This window comes from Pristiophorus japonicus, chromosome 9 (assembly GCF_044704955.1).
Source record: "Pristiophorus japonicus isolate sPriJap1 chromosome 9, sPriJap1.hap1, whole genome shotgun sequence".
Lineage (NCBI taxonomy): Eukaryota > Metazoa > Chordata > Chondrichthyes > Pristiophoridae > Pristiophorus > Pristiophorus japonicus.
Genome location: NC_091985.1, coordinates 121,995,857 through 122,011,217, shown reverse-complemented (window position 1 = coordinate 122,011,217; position 15,361 = coordinate 121,995,857). Strand labels below are relative to the sequence as shown.

Here is a 15,361-nt window from a genome sequence, read left to right as displayed (position 1 = left end):
ATTACAGCAACTTGCATTTATATATTATTTAGTGTAGAAAAACGTTCCAAGACACTTCACAGGAGCGTTATAAAACAATATTCGACAGTGAGTCACATAAGGAGATATTAGGGCAGATGACCAAAAGCTTGATCAAAGAGGCAGGTTTTAAGGAGCGACATAAAGGAGAGAGATAGAGAGGTGGAGAGGTTTAGGGAGGGAATTCCAGAGCTTAGGGCCTTGGCAACTGAAGGCACGGCCATCAATGGTTGAGCAACTGAAATCAGGGATGCTCAAGAGGGCAGAATTAGATGAGAATTACAGACATCTTAATTAAAATGTAATCAAATTTAACCTATGCACACGGATTAAGAGGAAAATAAAATCAAAATAGTCACTGGGTTATCTACACAGGGAACACCTTTCTTTTTCCCAGTGAACACAAACAGCAGAGAGGTGTGTTGTCATAATGCAGATCATTAGCGGTAATTTGCCAGAGGCTGCAGTGCTGTCTGTATGTAAACCAAGTCAAACTACATACCAGTTGTTCACTTGTAGAATAGTAAGCCCTGTATCTTGAGCCAGTTGCTTCTTCTGTTCTTCTGAAGGATAAGGATGCTGAAAGATGCCAAACCGAAGAGACACAGTTAGGACAACACAATCAGGTAAAAGTACTTATAAGCACTGTGAAAATGCATGAAGTGTTCATTAATTAATGTAAGTAAGCTGAGGTGCAGTGCTCTCCTCAACGTTAGCGGGATCTGAAATCATCTAATTAATGGCAGCAAATGGGAAGCCAATTATAAAGTTAAGTGAAGTGTAGAAACAGCTACATTAATTAAGATGCTTGCTGTACCTGCTCACTCAAGTTTATTAGAATACTCGACAGGCAATTTGACAGAAGACCATAAAAATTAATTAGTACCTGCTTGCCATTTTTCCTATGGGTATGCGATATTATAAAATTCTAATTTTTGAAAATAACCATCAAACTGGGAATCTGAAGTCCAGTAATTAGAATTTTCCGATGACACCGTTAGGAAAGTTTTCAAATAATAACAAAATGAATCCCAATTTCATATAATAAAACCAGAAGAGCTTTGAATATTACCTAATGCAATATTGACCATTGTCAATACAGCAACAACAACAATAATTTGCATTTCTATAATGCCTTTAAGGTAATAAAGATCCCAAGATTCACAGAAGCGATTATCAAACAAAATTTGATACTGAGTCACATGAGGAGTTATTGGGGCAGACGACCAAAACTTGGTCAAAGAGGTAGGTTTAAGGAATGTCTTAAAGGAGGAGAGACAGAGAGACACAGAGGTGTGGGGAGAGAATTCCAGAGCTTAGGGCCTTGGCAGCATGGCCACCAATGGTGGAGCGATTAAATCGGGGATGCGCAAGAGGCCAGAATTGGAGGATCGTAGACATCTCGGGGGGTTATGGGGTTAGAGGAGATTACAGAGATAGGAAGGGATTTGAAAACAAGGATGAGAATTTTAAAATTGAGGCGATGCTTAACCGGGAACCAATGTAGGTCAGCGAGCACAGGGGTAATGAGTGAACGGGACTTGGTGCGAGTTAGAACTCCGGCAGCAGAACTTTTGGGTGACCTCAAGTTTATGGAGGGTAGAATGTGGGAGGCAAGCCAGGAGTGTGCTGTAATAGTCAAGTCTAGAGGTAACAAAGGCATGGTTGAGAGTTTCAGCAGCGGATGAGCTGAGGCAGGGGCGGAGTCGGGCGATGTTACAGATGTGGAAATAGACGGTCTTAGTGATGGCGCGGATATGTGGTTGGAAGCTCATTTCAGGGTCAAATATGAAATCAAGGTTTCGAACAGTCTGGTTTAGCCTCAGACAGTTTCTAGGGAGAGGGCTCAAGTTGATGGCCAGGGAATGGGGTTTGATGCCGGAGAAGAACTGAATCTGATTTGAAGTGTGGAAAATTCTTGGTGCTCTTTATTATAATCTAATAATAAAAATAACAAGAGCTTTCTGCCTTACTTTAGGGAGAATAAAAGCAGTTCTATAATAAAAACACATTAAATTCTTGGATCACTAAAACAGCATTCAAAAAAGCAGTCCTGCTGCATATTTCTTATTTTAACTTGAATAATTGATATGATCTTTTTCATAGCTTCTGAATTGGAGAACATAATGCTACTGTCAAACTGCACTTCCAGCCTGAGATTGGAGGGTGTAGAATGCATTGCATATCCCGTAGACCAAAGTTATACTGCAGGCTGCACGATGCTGGGTCTCGGCATTAAGCCCAGCGAGGAACTGTCCTAGGATGTGTGCCTTTGTGCATCCATCGAGCTCTGCTCCCCACCTGAACAATTATTAATGTTTTGAGAATGCAAGCAGGAAGGACACACACTCATTCATTAGAAAGATTCAGCTTAAGACAATAAAGTATCCGGACTGTTCAAACAGCTGCCTGGACACTGTTCAAAAGCAGCACTGGACCGGAGTTATACCACCCCCTGTGCAATAGGGAGCCAGATCACCTGAGTGATTCCTGAGTTATACTGCCTAATTTGCATTGATGTCAAGTGAAAATGGGTGTATAACAGCAGCTGTATGTAGAGTTGCTAGTCTTCATTCATTACAATGAGTGAACCACAGATTTATTTTGTTTTACCTTGAGAAACAGTCCCTACTTAGCATTCCCTTCAGTTACTTGCAAATCTCACAAAGATACAAATGTTATGGCCAAGACATAATTGTATTGTCACTAGGATGCCGAAATTCACCCCCGCCAGAAACGGGTCGCGCTTACCGTTTTTCTTGTGTTTTGGCCGCCGCAATGGATGCGGCGACCCATCTTGCGAAATTCAGCACTTTGTCGTTTTTATCCAAGCGGGGCGGAAGTCGGTCATAATGGGGGTGGAAGAGGAGGTGGGACGAACTCTCCGCTGCTGTCATTCATCAGCGCGGGCTGATGACATCATCGTGCCGGCGCGTCAACACGTCTCTCCCCATTAGTTAAAGGGGATGGCTGCTGTGAGCTCTGCAGCTTGTTAGGTTCGGTCCACTGGGCCACCAGGGAGAATTTCGGCCGGGCCAGCGGCCTGACACCCAAGAGGGGGGTGCCAGGCTGCCTGTTGGAGGCCCGGCTGAACCCGTGTGCATAATTGTCGGGCCGACCTGGCAGTCGGCCAACAAAAATAAATAAGATGACCACCGCGGCAGTGTGCCTTCCCCTTTAATGGAGGCCGCACCGCCATTTTACACACACTACAAACAGGAAAAACTGTTGGGGCATCGAGTGGCAGCCGAAGATTTTCTCAGGTGAATTTTGCTTGCGGGGCGGGACATCGGCAGTGTGCACTTTGATGACGCACTTAGGATGGTTCGGCAACAGCGGGGTGGAAGTGGGGACTGCTGGAGAAACTACTGGGGAGAATTTCTCGAGTGGCGGCTATGCGACTACAAATCGGTGGCCATTTGACACCGCCGCGTGGCCGCTGCTTTCCGGCGGTAACAGGCCTTATCGGGAGGCTGAATTTCAACCCCTAGAACTCAGTTAAGTGCAATGACTCAACAACAGAATTGTAGATTTTGGCTCGTTTGAAAGAGTTACCTATACAGTACGATGGTGAGATACTGGCGGTTAAAAGTCTATCACAAGTGGTGCCGGGGAATAGAGTAATGTATGGTGATGAGCATCACACAAGAAGAATATTGGAACAACATTACAACATACTAATTTCAGCCTCAGCCTTGGATCAGTGGTCCAAGTATTTTTGCCACTCCAGAGACTTGAGCACATAATCTAGGCCGACACTTCAGTGCAGTACTGAGGGAGTGCCATCTTTTGGATTCGACATTAAACTCTGTCTGCTCTCTCAAATGGATGTAAAAGATCCCTTGGCAATATTCGAAGACCAGAGGAGTTCTCCTGGTGTCCTGGCCAATATTTATCCATTTGAGGGAGATAGGAATAGAAGGGTATGTTGATAGGGTTAATTGAAAAGGAGGGTCGTGTGGAGCATAAGAAATCGGAGCAGGAGTAGGCCATATGGCCCCTCGAGCCAGCTCCACAGAACATTCACTGTCCAGCACCATAACCATGGAACCCTGACCTAACATCCAACTTTGGGCGGACTCGAAGCCACAAACGATGATAGATTTTTTACACTGACTAGCAGTCCATTGCTCTGTCTAATGTGTCACTGGCTGATTTTGAAGTGTAGTAACTATTTTACTTTGCTAGGCTGGCATGGACCTGTTAGGCTGAATGGCCTCATTCTGTGCTGCAAATACTTTGTACTACTTTGTAACTAACCCCACTAAAACAGATTAGCTGCTCATTTGCCTCATTGCTGTTTGTGGGACCTTGCTGTGCACAAATTGACTAGCTACAGTAAAACAGCTACTATAGTACAGAAGTATTTTAGTGACTGTGAAGTGCTTTGGGATGTCCTGAGAATGTGAAAAGCATTATACAAATGCAAGTTATTTTTTCTTTAACTTAAGTTGTGATGTAACTTACTGTATACTGGTACAATAAACAGAATAAGCTCAGTGGCAATAATACATGGAACATCTAATGCTATCCCTCCATTTGAATACTCCCCGATACACCATGGCCTCTGATATAAAATGCTTTGTTGATTGCTCCCTCTCTTAACATAGAAATTATTTAATAACTCCATCCAATGTACACCTCTTTATCGCCAGGCCCGAAGACAGCACCCAAGTTCCACACCAGAGACTTGAGCACAAAAATCCGAGGTGACACTCCAGTGCAGTACTGAGGGAGTGCTGCATTGTTGGAGGTGCCATCTTTCAGATGAGACGTTAAACCGACGCCCCGTCTGCCCTCTCAGGTGGATGTAAAAGATCGCATGGCACTGTTTCCAAGAGCAATGCAGTTATCCTCAGTGTCCTGGCCAATATTTATCCCTTAATCAACATTACATAAAACAGAGTATCTGGTCATTATCACATTGCTGTTTGTGGGAGCTTGCTTTACGCAAATTTGTTACTGCGTTTCCTACATTGCAACTGTTACTATACTTCAAAAAGTACTTCATTGGGACGTCCTGAGGTCACAGAAGGCACTGTATAAATGCAAGTCTTTCTTTATTATAAAGAAAGTTCGATGTATTTTCAATCACTTTCTAATTTCTTCAGTAAATGGTTAGATATAACAATTAATGCAATTTCCATTACCTCATGTAACTACAGATTGCAGAATTCTGGGAGTTTCCTGTTACTTGTAAAAATAACATTGTGTTTATTGGAACTCTATCAGGGTCTTTCCCAAGAAAGCTGAAGCGTATAAAATAGAACATTTTATGTATACCAAAGATTTCCGTTATAATCGTTTTGAAGGTCGGTCTAAATAGGCCAGACTAAAGGACCATTTTCTGTGTTAAAAACTCTGTTTATTTATGTTTTCTACAATTGTTTTTAAAGAATTCCAGATCAACACAGTAAACACTTTTATAGTGCCAACTGGCAAACTGAGTCTTCATTAAACTGCTGAGCAGTCACCCCTTGCTGTGTTAGCAGAAACTGCCCTGTGGTCTTAACACTGTAAAACCTTTTACACTGCTAATATTATCACTATAATGGCTGCATTAAAATTAAACTACGCATTGTGCCCAACTTGAACCAGTGCCTAAAGAGCACCAGCAATTCGACTTTAGATTACTGATTAACGCTTTGATGCTTCCAAAGATGGTTCTGAGGTGAATGCAGATGAAACCACTGTAGCCTTTGTCTAGATAAACCACTGATGTCCATGCCAGTGCTCGAAGGGCATGACTCAAACTGCCGCCTTTAAATTTGCAACGAGTTGACATTATTTCTGATATAGGTTGGGAGTCCGAGAACTGTTCAAAGTCTTATAGGGAAATTACAGTTTTTTTTTCATCAAATTTGTATCAAAAAAATCAAATTGTACTTTGAACTGATGAAATCAAAGGTATTGGAATATGCAATGAATCTATGAGTAGTTATGATCCATACCAGTTCAATGGAATGCAGAAAATAATTGGCAGGTCAAATCCTAAATAACAGTCTGCCCAAAATCTACTTTCTTGGGACCCAATTCATTTGTTCTAAATACCTTAAAAAATTAATTTACTGTCTTTTTTCCTTATGGAAAAAAAGTAGATAAATCCTCCTTGTTTATTATTTAATAATTGTTCTCAAATCTGTTACTTTTCATGTGATTTGATTTTTAGGTAATTGCTGTAAACTGAATCTAATTTGATGTGCTAAACTATAATTGATACATAGCCTCCAGCTATTAGGATTCAAGAATTCTGTCTCCATTCTCAAATGGAAAGTATTTGGTGTTTCTTTTTTAAAGCACAGGATTGGTCGATAGTCAGAATTAAATTAAATACCAGAATAACATGTCCATGCTAAAAATAACAACAAAAATGTGGGGAAACATGAAATCCTGGGACTTAGAACTCCCTAGATCATCTGATTTGTTGTTTAATGCAGCCAATATATTGCCTGCCAGTATGACTGTTGAATTTAGAGAAAAAAATTAATTGCTCTAATCACATGAAAACCACGACTTCACGCAGTTACCCGCCTTCCCAAAATATCAAGGAGTAAAGGAATACACCATTTCTTGGGGAAAAAAATTGATACGGTATAAAATGTCTCTGAAAGTGAACTCTTGTCAGGCAAATTAGAAGAAATGAATGAATTACTGCCCTCGATAGAAACCCATGACTTCACAATGAACCAACTTGCCACAGGCCAGGCTGCTATACAAACATTCCATTCCATTTAATGTTGCCTTCCCACCCACGAGCAGAGCAAAGCCTGTACCATAGGCCCGGGCAGACATTACACCATCATTCAGAGATAAGCAAAAGGACAGCTTTCAAAGCTGCCGATGTTGCTAGACAATAAAGAATTCATTCTTAAATAGGTTGGTAACTAACCCTTTAAACTCCTACATTGTGGATCCAAAATAGCTGTTAACTTTTGTACTTGATGTCCCCCCCCCTGCCCCCAATGCACCCCTTGCTTACACTGGCTCTGCTCACAGTCCCCAGTATGCAGGCGTTACTACCTAAATATTTAGCAAAGATATGTGTAGTGAATCATACTTTAATCACCATAGCCATCTCAGACTATGAGGATACATTTTGCAATGTACTCTATATAATGATTTGGACCTCTAATTTGTTGTGTGCACTAGCTTCAAACCACTATGTCTTAAAAGCTTAATTATTTGCAAACAATCGATTCGAATGGGAATTTGAGAATGGATATGCCACAGATCACTGGAAGAGCTGCAATGCATTAGGAGAGCAAACAAAATTAACTTCAGATCTTACAATACAAATTAATGATTAGGACAATGTAGAGATGCTGTAGTAATACTGTGGTCCTGTTGGGAGTGCTCTCTATTTGATCTGCTTTAACACCTCGAGGTCCAGTAAAGAGCCATCAAACAGTGATTAAGTAGGAAAAGCCTGAGTGCCCCCTTTTCAGAATCAATCCACTGCATGTGCATCCAGAGAAAACTTAGTTGTCTAGATGAGAGTCCTGGCTAACCAGGAGGAAAAAATAATATGTCGGTGCAAAAATAGAGGAAGACACATGCTCAATACATCACATCTGTGGGTGTGCATTATTGCCGAACATTTTATGCTTGTTCCAATGAATCTTACGTTAAAATGTACATTTACAGTGCATTAATAATGCTGCATTATGTGTCAACATCAAAAGTAGCAGTGTGACTGACATTAAAGCAAGGAGGATGCTCACACCAATTAGGCTTTACATCAACAACAACAACTTGCATTTATGTAGCACCATTTGCATAGTAGAATGTCCCAAGCTGCTTCACAGGAGCTTAATCAGACAAAATTTGACACTGAGTCAAATAAGGAAATATTAGAACAGAGAGTTAGGTTTTAAGGAGCATTTTAAAGGAGGAGAAAGAGGTAGAGAGGTTTAGGGAGGGAATTCCAGAGCATAGGGCCTAGGCAGCTGAAGGCATGGCCAACAATGGTGGAGTGATTAAAATCAGGGATGCTCAAGAGGCCAGAATTGGAGGAGCGCAGATATCTTAGAGGGTTGGAGGAGATTACAGAGATAGAGAGGGGCAAGGCAATGGAGGGATTTGTAAACAAGGTTGAGAATTTTAAAATCAAAGCGTTGCCGGACCAGGAGCCAATGTAGATCAGCAAGCACAAGGGGTGATGGATGGACGGGATGTGGTGTGAGTTCGGATACGGGCAGCAGAGTTTTGGATGAGCTCAAGTTTACAGAGCGTGCAAGATGGGAGGCTAGCCAGGAGTGCGTTGGAATAGTAGAGTCTAGACGTAATAGAGGCTTGATCAAAAGAGGTACACTGGAACGCTATTGTGGCGTGAAGCTACATTTCAAAACTATCGGAAGTCGGTCATAGTGGGGCCTTGAGATCGACAAGGGGCTGAATGCCCATCGGGACCGGGACTCCGCCGCTGTTGAGCAGCAATGGAGTGGTGGTGACGTCACAGCACGTGTGCGTCACCACGCTCTCTCCCCTCCGTTAAAGGGGAGAGAATTTTTAATTTTTGGCCACTGGGCCACCAGGGAGGGTTGCAGGCTGCCCGTTGGTGACCCAGCCTAACCCGGGGGCACTATTTTGCTGGCCGATCGTGAAGTTGGCCAGCAAAAATAAATACATGGCGGCCACGGCAGTGCGCCCTCCCCTTGAAGGGCCGCCGCGCTGCTGGGCCGCACTCACTCCGGATAAGGTGCACCGACAGAAAAAGCTGTCGGGGGCACCGTGCGGCAGGGGATTGATTTTTTGGGGTGAATTTCGGGCGGTTTATTTTGCAGGTAAGGGAGAGTGGCGGTGTGTGTTTTTATGACGCGCTTGCAGCGGTCATCAGCATCACGGCAGAATTGGATCCAGGCCGAAAAATCCCCGACCTGAATTTGGGTCGGGGCGGCCATTTGATCACAAAGCGGCGGCCACGGGATTCCGCCACATGGCCGCCGCAAACGGGCAGTAACGGGTTTTTCTGAGACCCTGAATTTCGGCACCATGTTCTCAGACCAATGCTGATTTGAACTGGTCACAAGGAGGCACATGACAGTGGTCCATGGATGGATGAACCTCAAATTCCCCTCCTGCCACAGGAAGGCAACTTGCCTCCATGTGGCGCCAACCAACTGTAATATGGTTGAGATTGGTAATTCAGTCAGGTTGGAGGTTGGCCTGCAAGTCCCACTTTTGAGATGCTGCTGTGTCATATCACCACAACATCAACAATGGACACCACCTGTGATGTTCTATATCGTTGTGAAGAGGTATGAGAAATGGGGTCAATGCTGGAAGAAGCTCATATGAAAACAAAGATGAATGACATTTCTGAATGCATTTTGAAAATATACAATATGCAAGGCTTTTGAAAATGTATAATAATGTTGTCTATTTGAACTGTGAGTGCAAGTTGGGGAGGATCTATATAACAGGAAATGTTTTTACAGTTTGGTGGACAGATAGTGAAAATTGGAGCTCTATGGGTCAATATCATTGAGAGGGCAGGGAAAGACTTAGCTGCAGGATTTCTAGTTAGCACAGAACATGGCAGAGTCCAAGGACATACACCAGAAGATGCTACAGTCCTCCAACTTAAATACGCTCTTCATTTTTAGTTGCTCGAAAGCTTGACAGCAATTAAACTTGTTTTCAAAAGAGCCCCAAATGTCCTTCAATGGACATATAATCTGCAATCAGGGTTGGCCATCGTTTAAGTTATTTATGACTTAGCAAGTAGGTTATTTCTTTAATTGCCTGAATAAACTTTCACTCTCCAAACTGAAACACAAACTTTAGCCGGAAAAAGTGGTCCGAAAAATGAACAAAAATACGCAAAAGTTCAAATAAGTCCATATGAGAGTCATAAAGTAGGAAAAGAGGACCAATTTAAATTGAAGACCACTTGAAAGTGTTATTTTAATCCTTACAAAAAACTATTTTTCTCTCTTGGCAGTTTGTATATAATAGTTCAATAGAGTCATTTTTTTTTAAATGCCAATGAAATGAGAGCCAATTTAACAAATTAGATTTCCATTTGAGAGCATACATCATTTTAATTGAATCTTCTAGAAATACACTCTTAAAAATCATTAGGAGCTGGGAAGATGTAAAGAGTGGCAAGATTCCCCATAACATCAAAGGAAGGAGAGAAGAATCATACAATCATAGACGTTTACGGCACAAAGGGAGGCCATTCAGCCCATCGTGTCTGTTCTGGCCGACAAGCAGCCTAATCCCACTTTCCAGCTCTTGGTCCGTAGCCTTGTAGGCTATGGCACTTCAAGTGCATATCCAATACTTCTTAAATGCAGTGAGGGTTTCTGCCTCTACCATCCTTTCAGGCAGTGAGTTCCAGAACACCACCACTCTCTGGGGGAAAAAATTCTCCTCAACTCCCCTCCAATCCTTCTGCCAATTACTCAATTACTTTAAACCTATGCCCCCTGGTTATTGACCCCTCTGCTAAGGTAAAAAGGGGGGCTCGACTGGGAAGAGAATGAAGCAGAGAAGCGTCAGCGACAGAGTGAAAAATGCATTGCTTCTTGAGACACCAAGTAGCTCGCATCTGGCAATCTGGCAAATAGAATGTTTTAATATTACTTACAAATACTTGTTGCATTGTGTACAATATGGAGTACAAGGCATTAGTGCCAGTGCAATCAACACTCTACACTTCCAAAGGAAAATCAAAAAGTTTCCAATTGGGACTTGCAATTCACCGAATGTCAGCATAAATTTATACAGTCCCAAAATGTGTTTAATACTCAAACTGCTTTACTTTGTGAAAGCTTCCTAAGATACATTGTCATGCTACACTGCTATTTTTGAAATGTCCTTTGGTGAATAACGAGAGACGAAGTGCTTCCCCCAGAGCAGTAATGATGGGAAACAAAGGCAGCTAAGTACCGATGGAAAATTTCCAGCCCTCCTATCTTAATGATACTCCTTGTCCAAATGTACTTCTTTCATCAAATTTTCCACCACAGTCTGCAAGATGTGGATGCCAGGACAGTGATACACACTCTATATCTTATCTTTTGCTTGTAACCAAGTATCAATAACATTCCCTCCCTCACAGGCCTGCTCACTATGACAGCACAATGTAATGGCTGCAGAAAATTTGAAAATAATCCTGTGCAGAACCAGCCGCTGTGATAATGGGAGGCTGTGCTTCCCTAACTTCAGGCCTGCGATCCGTAATTTTACTCGCCACAGCCGTTGCTTATACCAACGTCTGCTGAATAACTGCAGCCAGGTGGCACTGGGTGGAAACCACTTTCAAGGACTCGTACAAAAAAAAGAGTGCGAGTGAGAGCGAGAGAAAGAAGGGGGAATAAAACTGATGTAAAATGTTTTGGGAACAGGCACTTTGAGTGCTTAAGAAGTAGGAGGCGACATGGCAACTCTCCAATCTAATCCTTATCAGGACAGCATTCTGTTGCTCAACTAAATATGTTGGAGAACAATTTCGGAAGTTCTTTAATCCCTTTTCCTCCAGCCCTCCTCCTCCACAACTCAGCCTGATGCACTAATACAGGCTGACCTTGAGCTAAACTCCGGAATGTAATGGCTGGATAGATTCTCACTGCAACAACGGGGGAAAAAAAGGTTTTACAGATTTTCATTACGTCTAAAGAACCTGTTTAGTGCCCAGCATGCATCAGATTGCTCAGCAATGTTAAAAGTGACTTTTGTTTCTTCCCCACTGAATGTGGTCAAAGATCCACTCTGTGCTTTGCATTTGCACTTTACAAGTAGTGAGAGTGAAGAGCTGTGGTGTCCAGTAAAGGCACAGCTTGAAGTTATAGCAGAAGCCAAGGTGCTTGTTAGCATTTCCAAAGTTTCCTGCTGGAAACCTTTCTATTTAAATGGGAGGGCTACTTATTTACAATCGGTATATGGGAGCGCTGGCTACCTATGTTCCACGAGATTGTCAGGTTTTCATGAAATCTTGGGGGAGGAAGGTTTGTTTTAAGACTATGTTGTAAATACAAATGAAAGTATTCGTTGTCAAAAGCAGCAGAAAAATACAGAGCTTGGGGACTGCTCAGCTGCTCTGACCATTGTAAGGAGATATTACATTTATCAGTTTCTGCTGAGCAATTATCTTGAAATAAAGGTGGTTTCACATACGAGACTAGAATAGACAGTTGGAGATACTAGACTTAAAGCATTTGTATGGCAATCCTCCATTAACATAGTAGAGAAATGCCATATATATGCATTAAACATTCATTCACTAATATTGCCAATAGTCATTTCTAGCCTACTGTTAGAATATAGGAACATAGGAACAGGCCATTCAGCCTCTCGAGCCTGTTCCACCATTCAATTAGATCATGATCTGTATCTTAATTCCATCTATCCATCTTGGTTCCATAACCCTTAATACCCTTACCCAACAAAACAAAATATATGAACAAGAATTTAAAAAAAATGATGGGTTGAGTTCAGCTATAATAATCTTCAATTATTTTTGGTGTACGTTACCATTTTTTATTGAAAACAGACTTCTGCTTCATAATATTGGGATTTTAAAAAAGCCAGCAATGTTTTACTATTGCTATTAGTATCAGTATTAGTGTACTTGTTACTAGTGATCTTATGCCACGGTGAAAATGTCTTTTATTCAGTAAAGCTATCGTGCTCTCTAGTTGCAAAATAGTCACACCTCTGCCCGACAGATAAAGCAGACACTTCCCACCACCACACCCCTTTTTTTCTCACACTTGCCCCCACCCTCGTCAAGAAAATGTTGAGATTGTAGCAAATAGCACAAATGTCATTCAGGGGTCCTTGTCCCCTCAGGGAGAGGGGGATTGCGCAGTGGTTCATTTACTGGGAACATGAAGCAGTCACACAATGCCACCAAGGTAGTCTTATTAGTGCTGTCGGGTGTAGATCCTGTGTAAAACTTAAAGAAATAATAAAATACAATGACTGGCACTTGACACATTGTATTAATGTAGATGATCCTGTCTTCACCCTCCCCCGCTCGCTCTCCCTACACTACAGGACAGCACAGAAATCCTAAAACCAATGGAGTTATTTTTCCAGGAGGCCTCTAAAACCTATGTGTTATTTAAGAGCATCACAGATATAACAAAACTTTACCCCTTGAATTAGGAATGGTTTAAGCTACTTACAGGACACTTTTTTTCTGTATAAAAGTGTAAACCAAGGCCAAGGTATCTGATCAAAAACCTCAGTTCAGGCTCTTTCACCCTGAGGCTGAGACTAAGAACAGCTGTGACTGTTGCTGGGAATTAGTACAAATTACTGAAGTCATTATTGTGCCGATGCTCATGTCCACATTAGGAACAAGGCGATGACTACTTTAACCCTAGGCTGAGACTCCTCTCCACTTGCACTGATTTAGAGCCAGTAAGATATAAATTCAACCGCTCGTCTGTCAATTTTCTAGGCTCTGGCAGAAGCACCGTGGGTAGCCACACAGCTACAGGATGGGAGAAAATCAGTGTTTACTGAAGAGAACAGCAGCCAGTGTACACAACTGCCGACTCTTGGAGCTTTGAGCATGCTTATTCATGTTAAGTTCTCCATTAAGCCACTGTAGCGCTGTAACCACATTCCATTAGGGATCATTGCCCTCCCCCCCACCCCCTCACAGACGGCTGTATTTCAGGGGTGCCCGCTACTCCACACCTGCTGCTCAGGTTTCTGTGCTAAGAACCACATGAGACCACTGGTTGGAACTTGCTGGACTGCAACTGATGAGCTCGGGCTAATTCAGGGGTGATTATGTAGTTTACTGGACCACTAAACCTCTTTAAGCTTGTAATTACTGCCTATTTGAGTAAAGAACATTCAAAGCCAATTCACTGCACCATGCTTGCCACAGCTGGAAGCAGGCTGCCAGGAGTCTGCAGGGACATAATATCTGTAGAGGCATGGATAGAGGCACAGTTAGCAGGTAAAAAAAAACAGAATCAGCAAGGGTATTGAGCTTACAGACCTGCGATCTCGTTTAAAAGAAAACAGACCAATGGCTAGGTATATAAAAGACTGCAACATGTATAATGAAAGGCATTGTGAATTAAAACTAACACCAAAGTGAAATAATAACATATCTACAACCTTTGTAGCCTACTTTACATTCTGTAATCACTAGGGAACCTATGCAGGCACATCATTCAAACTGCTTTCCTGAAACAACTTCAAAGCATAAAGTGCAGCAGCATCTGTGCAGCTCGATCTTCTCTCCTGGCTAGTCTTCATCTATAGGTCCTGTTAAACCACATTTTCACAAACCAGCCTGTGCATTATAAAAGAACGACATTACTAGGAAACTTCCCAGCTACCTGGAGATAGCGAAACAAAAAAACCCAGCAGACTTTGACTAACGGTACACAGGTCAGCCGTATTGTCAAATGCATCTTTTCTAAGAGGATTTTTCCATTCAACAACAACAACAACAACTTTCATTTACACAGCACCTTTACTGGAACGAAACGTCCCAAGGAGTGTTTATCAAACAAAATTTGACACCGAGCCACATAAGGAGCTAATAGGAGACGAGTTTGGTCAAACAGGTATGTTTTAAGGAGCTTCTGAAAGGAGGAGTGAGAGGTTGAGAGGTGGAGAGGTTTAGGGAGGGAATTCCAGAGCTGAGGGCCTCGGCAGCTGAAGGCACGGCCAGCAATTGTGGAGCGATGAAAATCAGGGATGTGCAAGGGGCTAGAATTGGATGATATTCAGTTGCAATCCTCAGCAGATTAATGGTGGAACAAGCAGCCGACTTCCAAAAAGGCACTGCTGTCTCACTGCTCAGGTTAAAATATTGGCTTCTGGACACAAAAATTAAAATGTGAATCACAGCAAAGAAAACAAACAAAATTTCAAAGAGCAGTTAGAGGTATTGCATATTTGTTGGCACTGGTATAAATTGTGTTTAGGGTATATTAGCATAAATGTTGGTTATCGTTGTGAAAAAATATAACGTTCATATTTTTTTTGTGAGTGAGATACAGTTTATATTTTGTTTAAAGGCCCGAGTTATGCTGCAGTACTGTGTGCAGTTTTGGACTCCATACCTGAGGAAGGATATACGTGCCTTAGAGGGAGTGCAACAAAGGTTCACCAGACTGATTCTTGGGATGAGAGCATTGTCCTATGAGGAGAGATTGAGTCGACTAGCTCTACATTCCCTTGAGTTTAGAAGAATGAGAGGTGATCTCATTGAAACGTATAAAATTCTTAAGAGGCTTGACAGTGTAGATGCTGACAGGTTGTTTCTCCTGGCTGGAGAGTCTAGAACTAGAGGTCACAGGCTCAAAATAAGGGGTCGGCCATTTAGAACTGAGATGAGGAGAAATTTCTTCACTCAGAGGGT

General features: G+C 42.2%; 1 protein-coding gene across 3 annotated transcripts in view; it reads right to left on the bottom strand.

Moving 5' to 3' along the window:
- Positions 1-15,361, bottom strand: part of meis1a (Meis homeobox 1 a) — a 272,321-nt gene that overhangs the window by 118,120 nt on the left and 138,840 nt on the right. For all 3 annotated transcript variants that reach the window (XM_070889789.1, XM_070889791.1, XM_070889790.1), the window contains one exon: positions 521-597. In XM_070889789.1, coding sequence (XP_070745890.1) covers positions 521-597 — 77 coding nt within the window. The remainder of the gene's footprint in view (positions 1-520; positions 598-15,361) is intronic.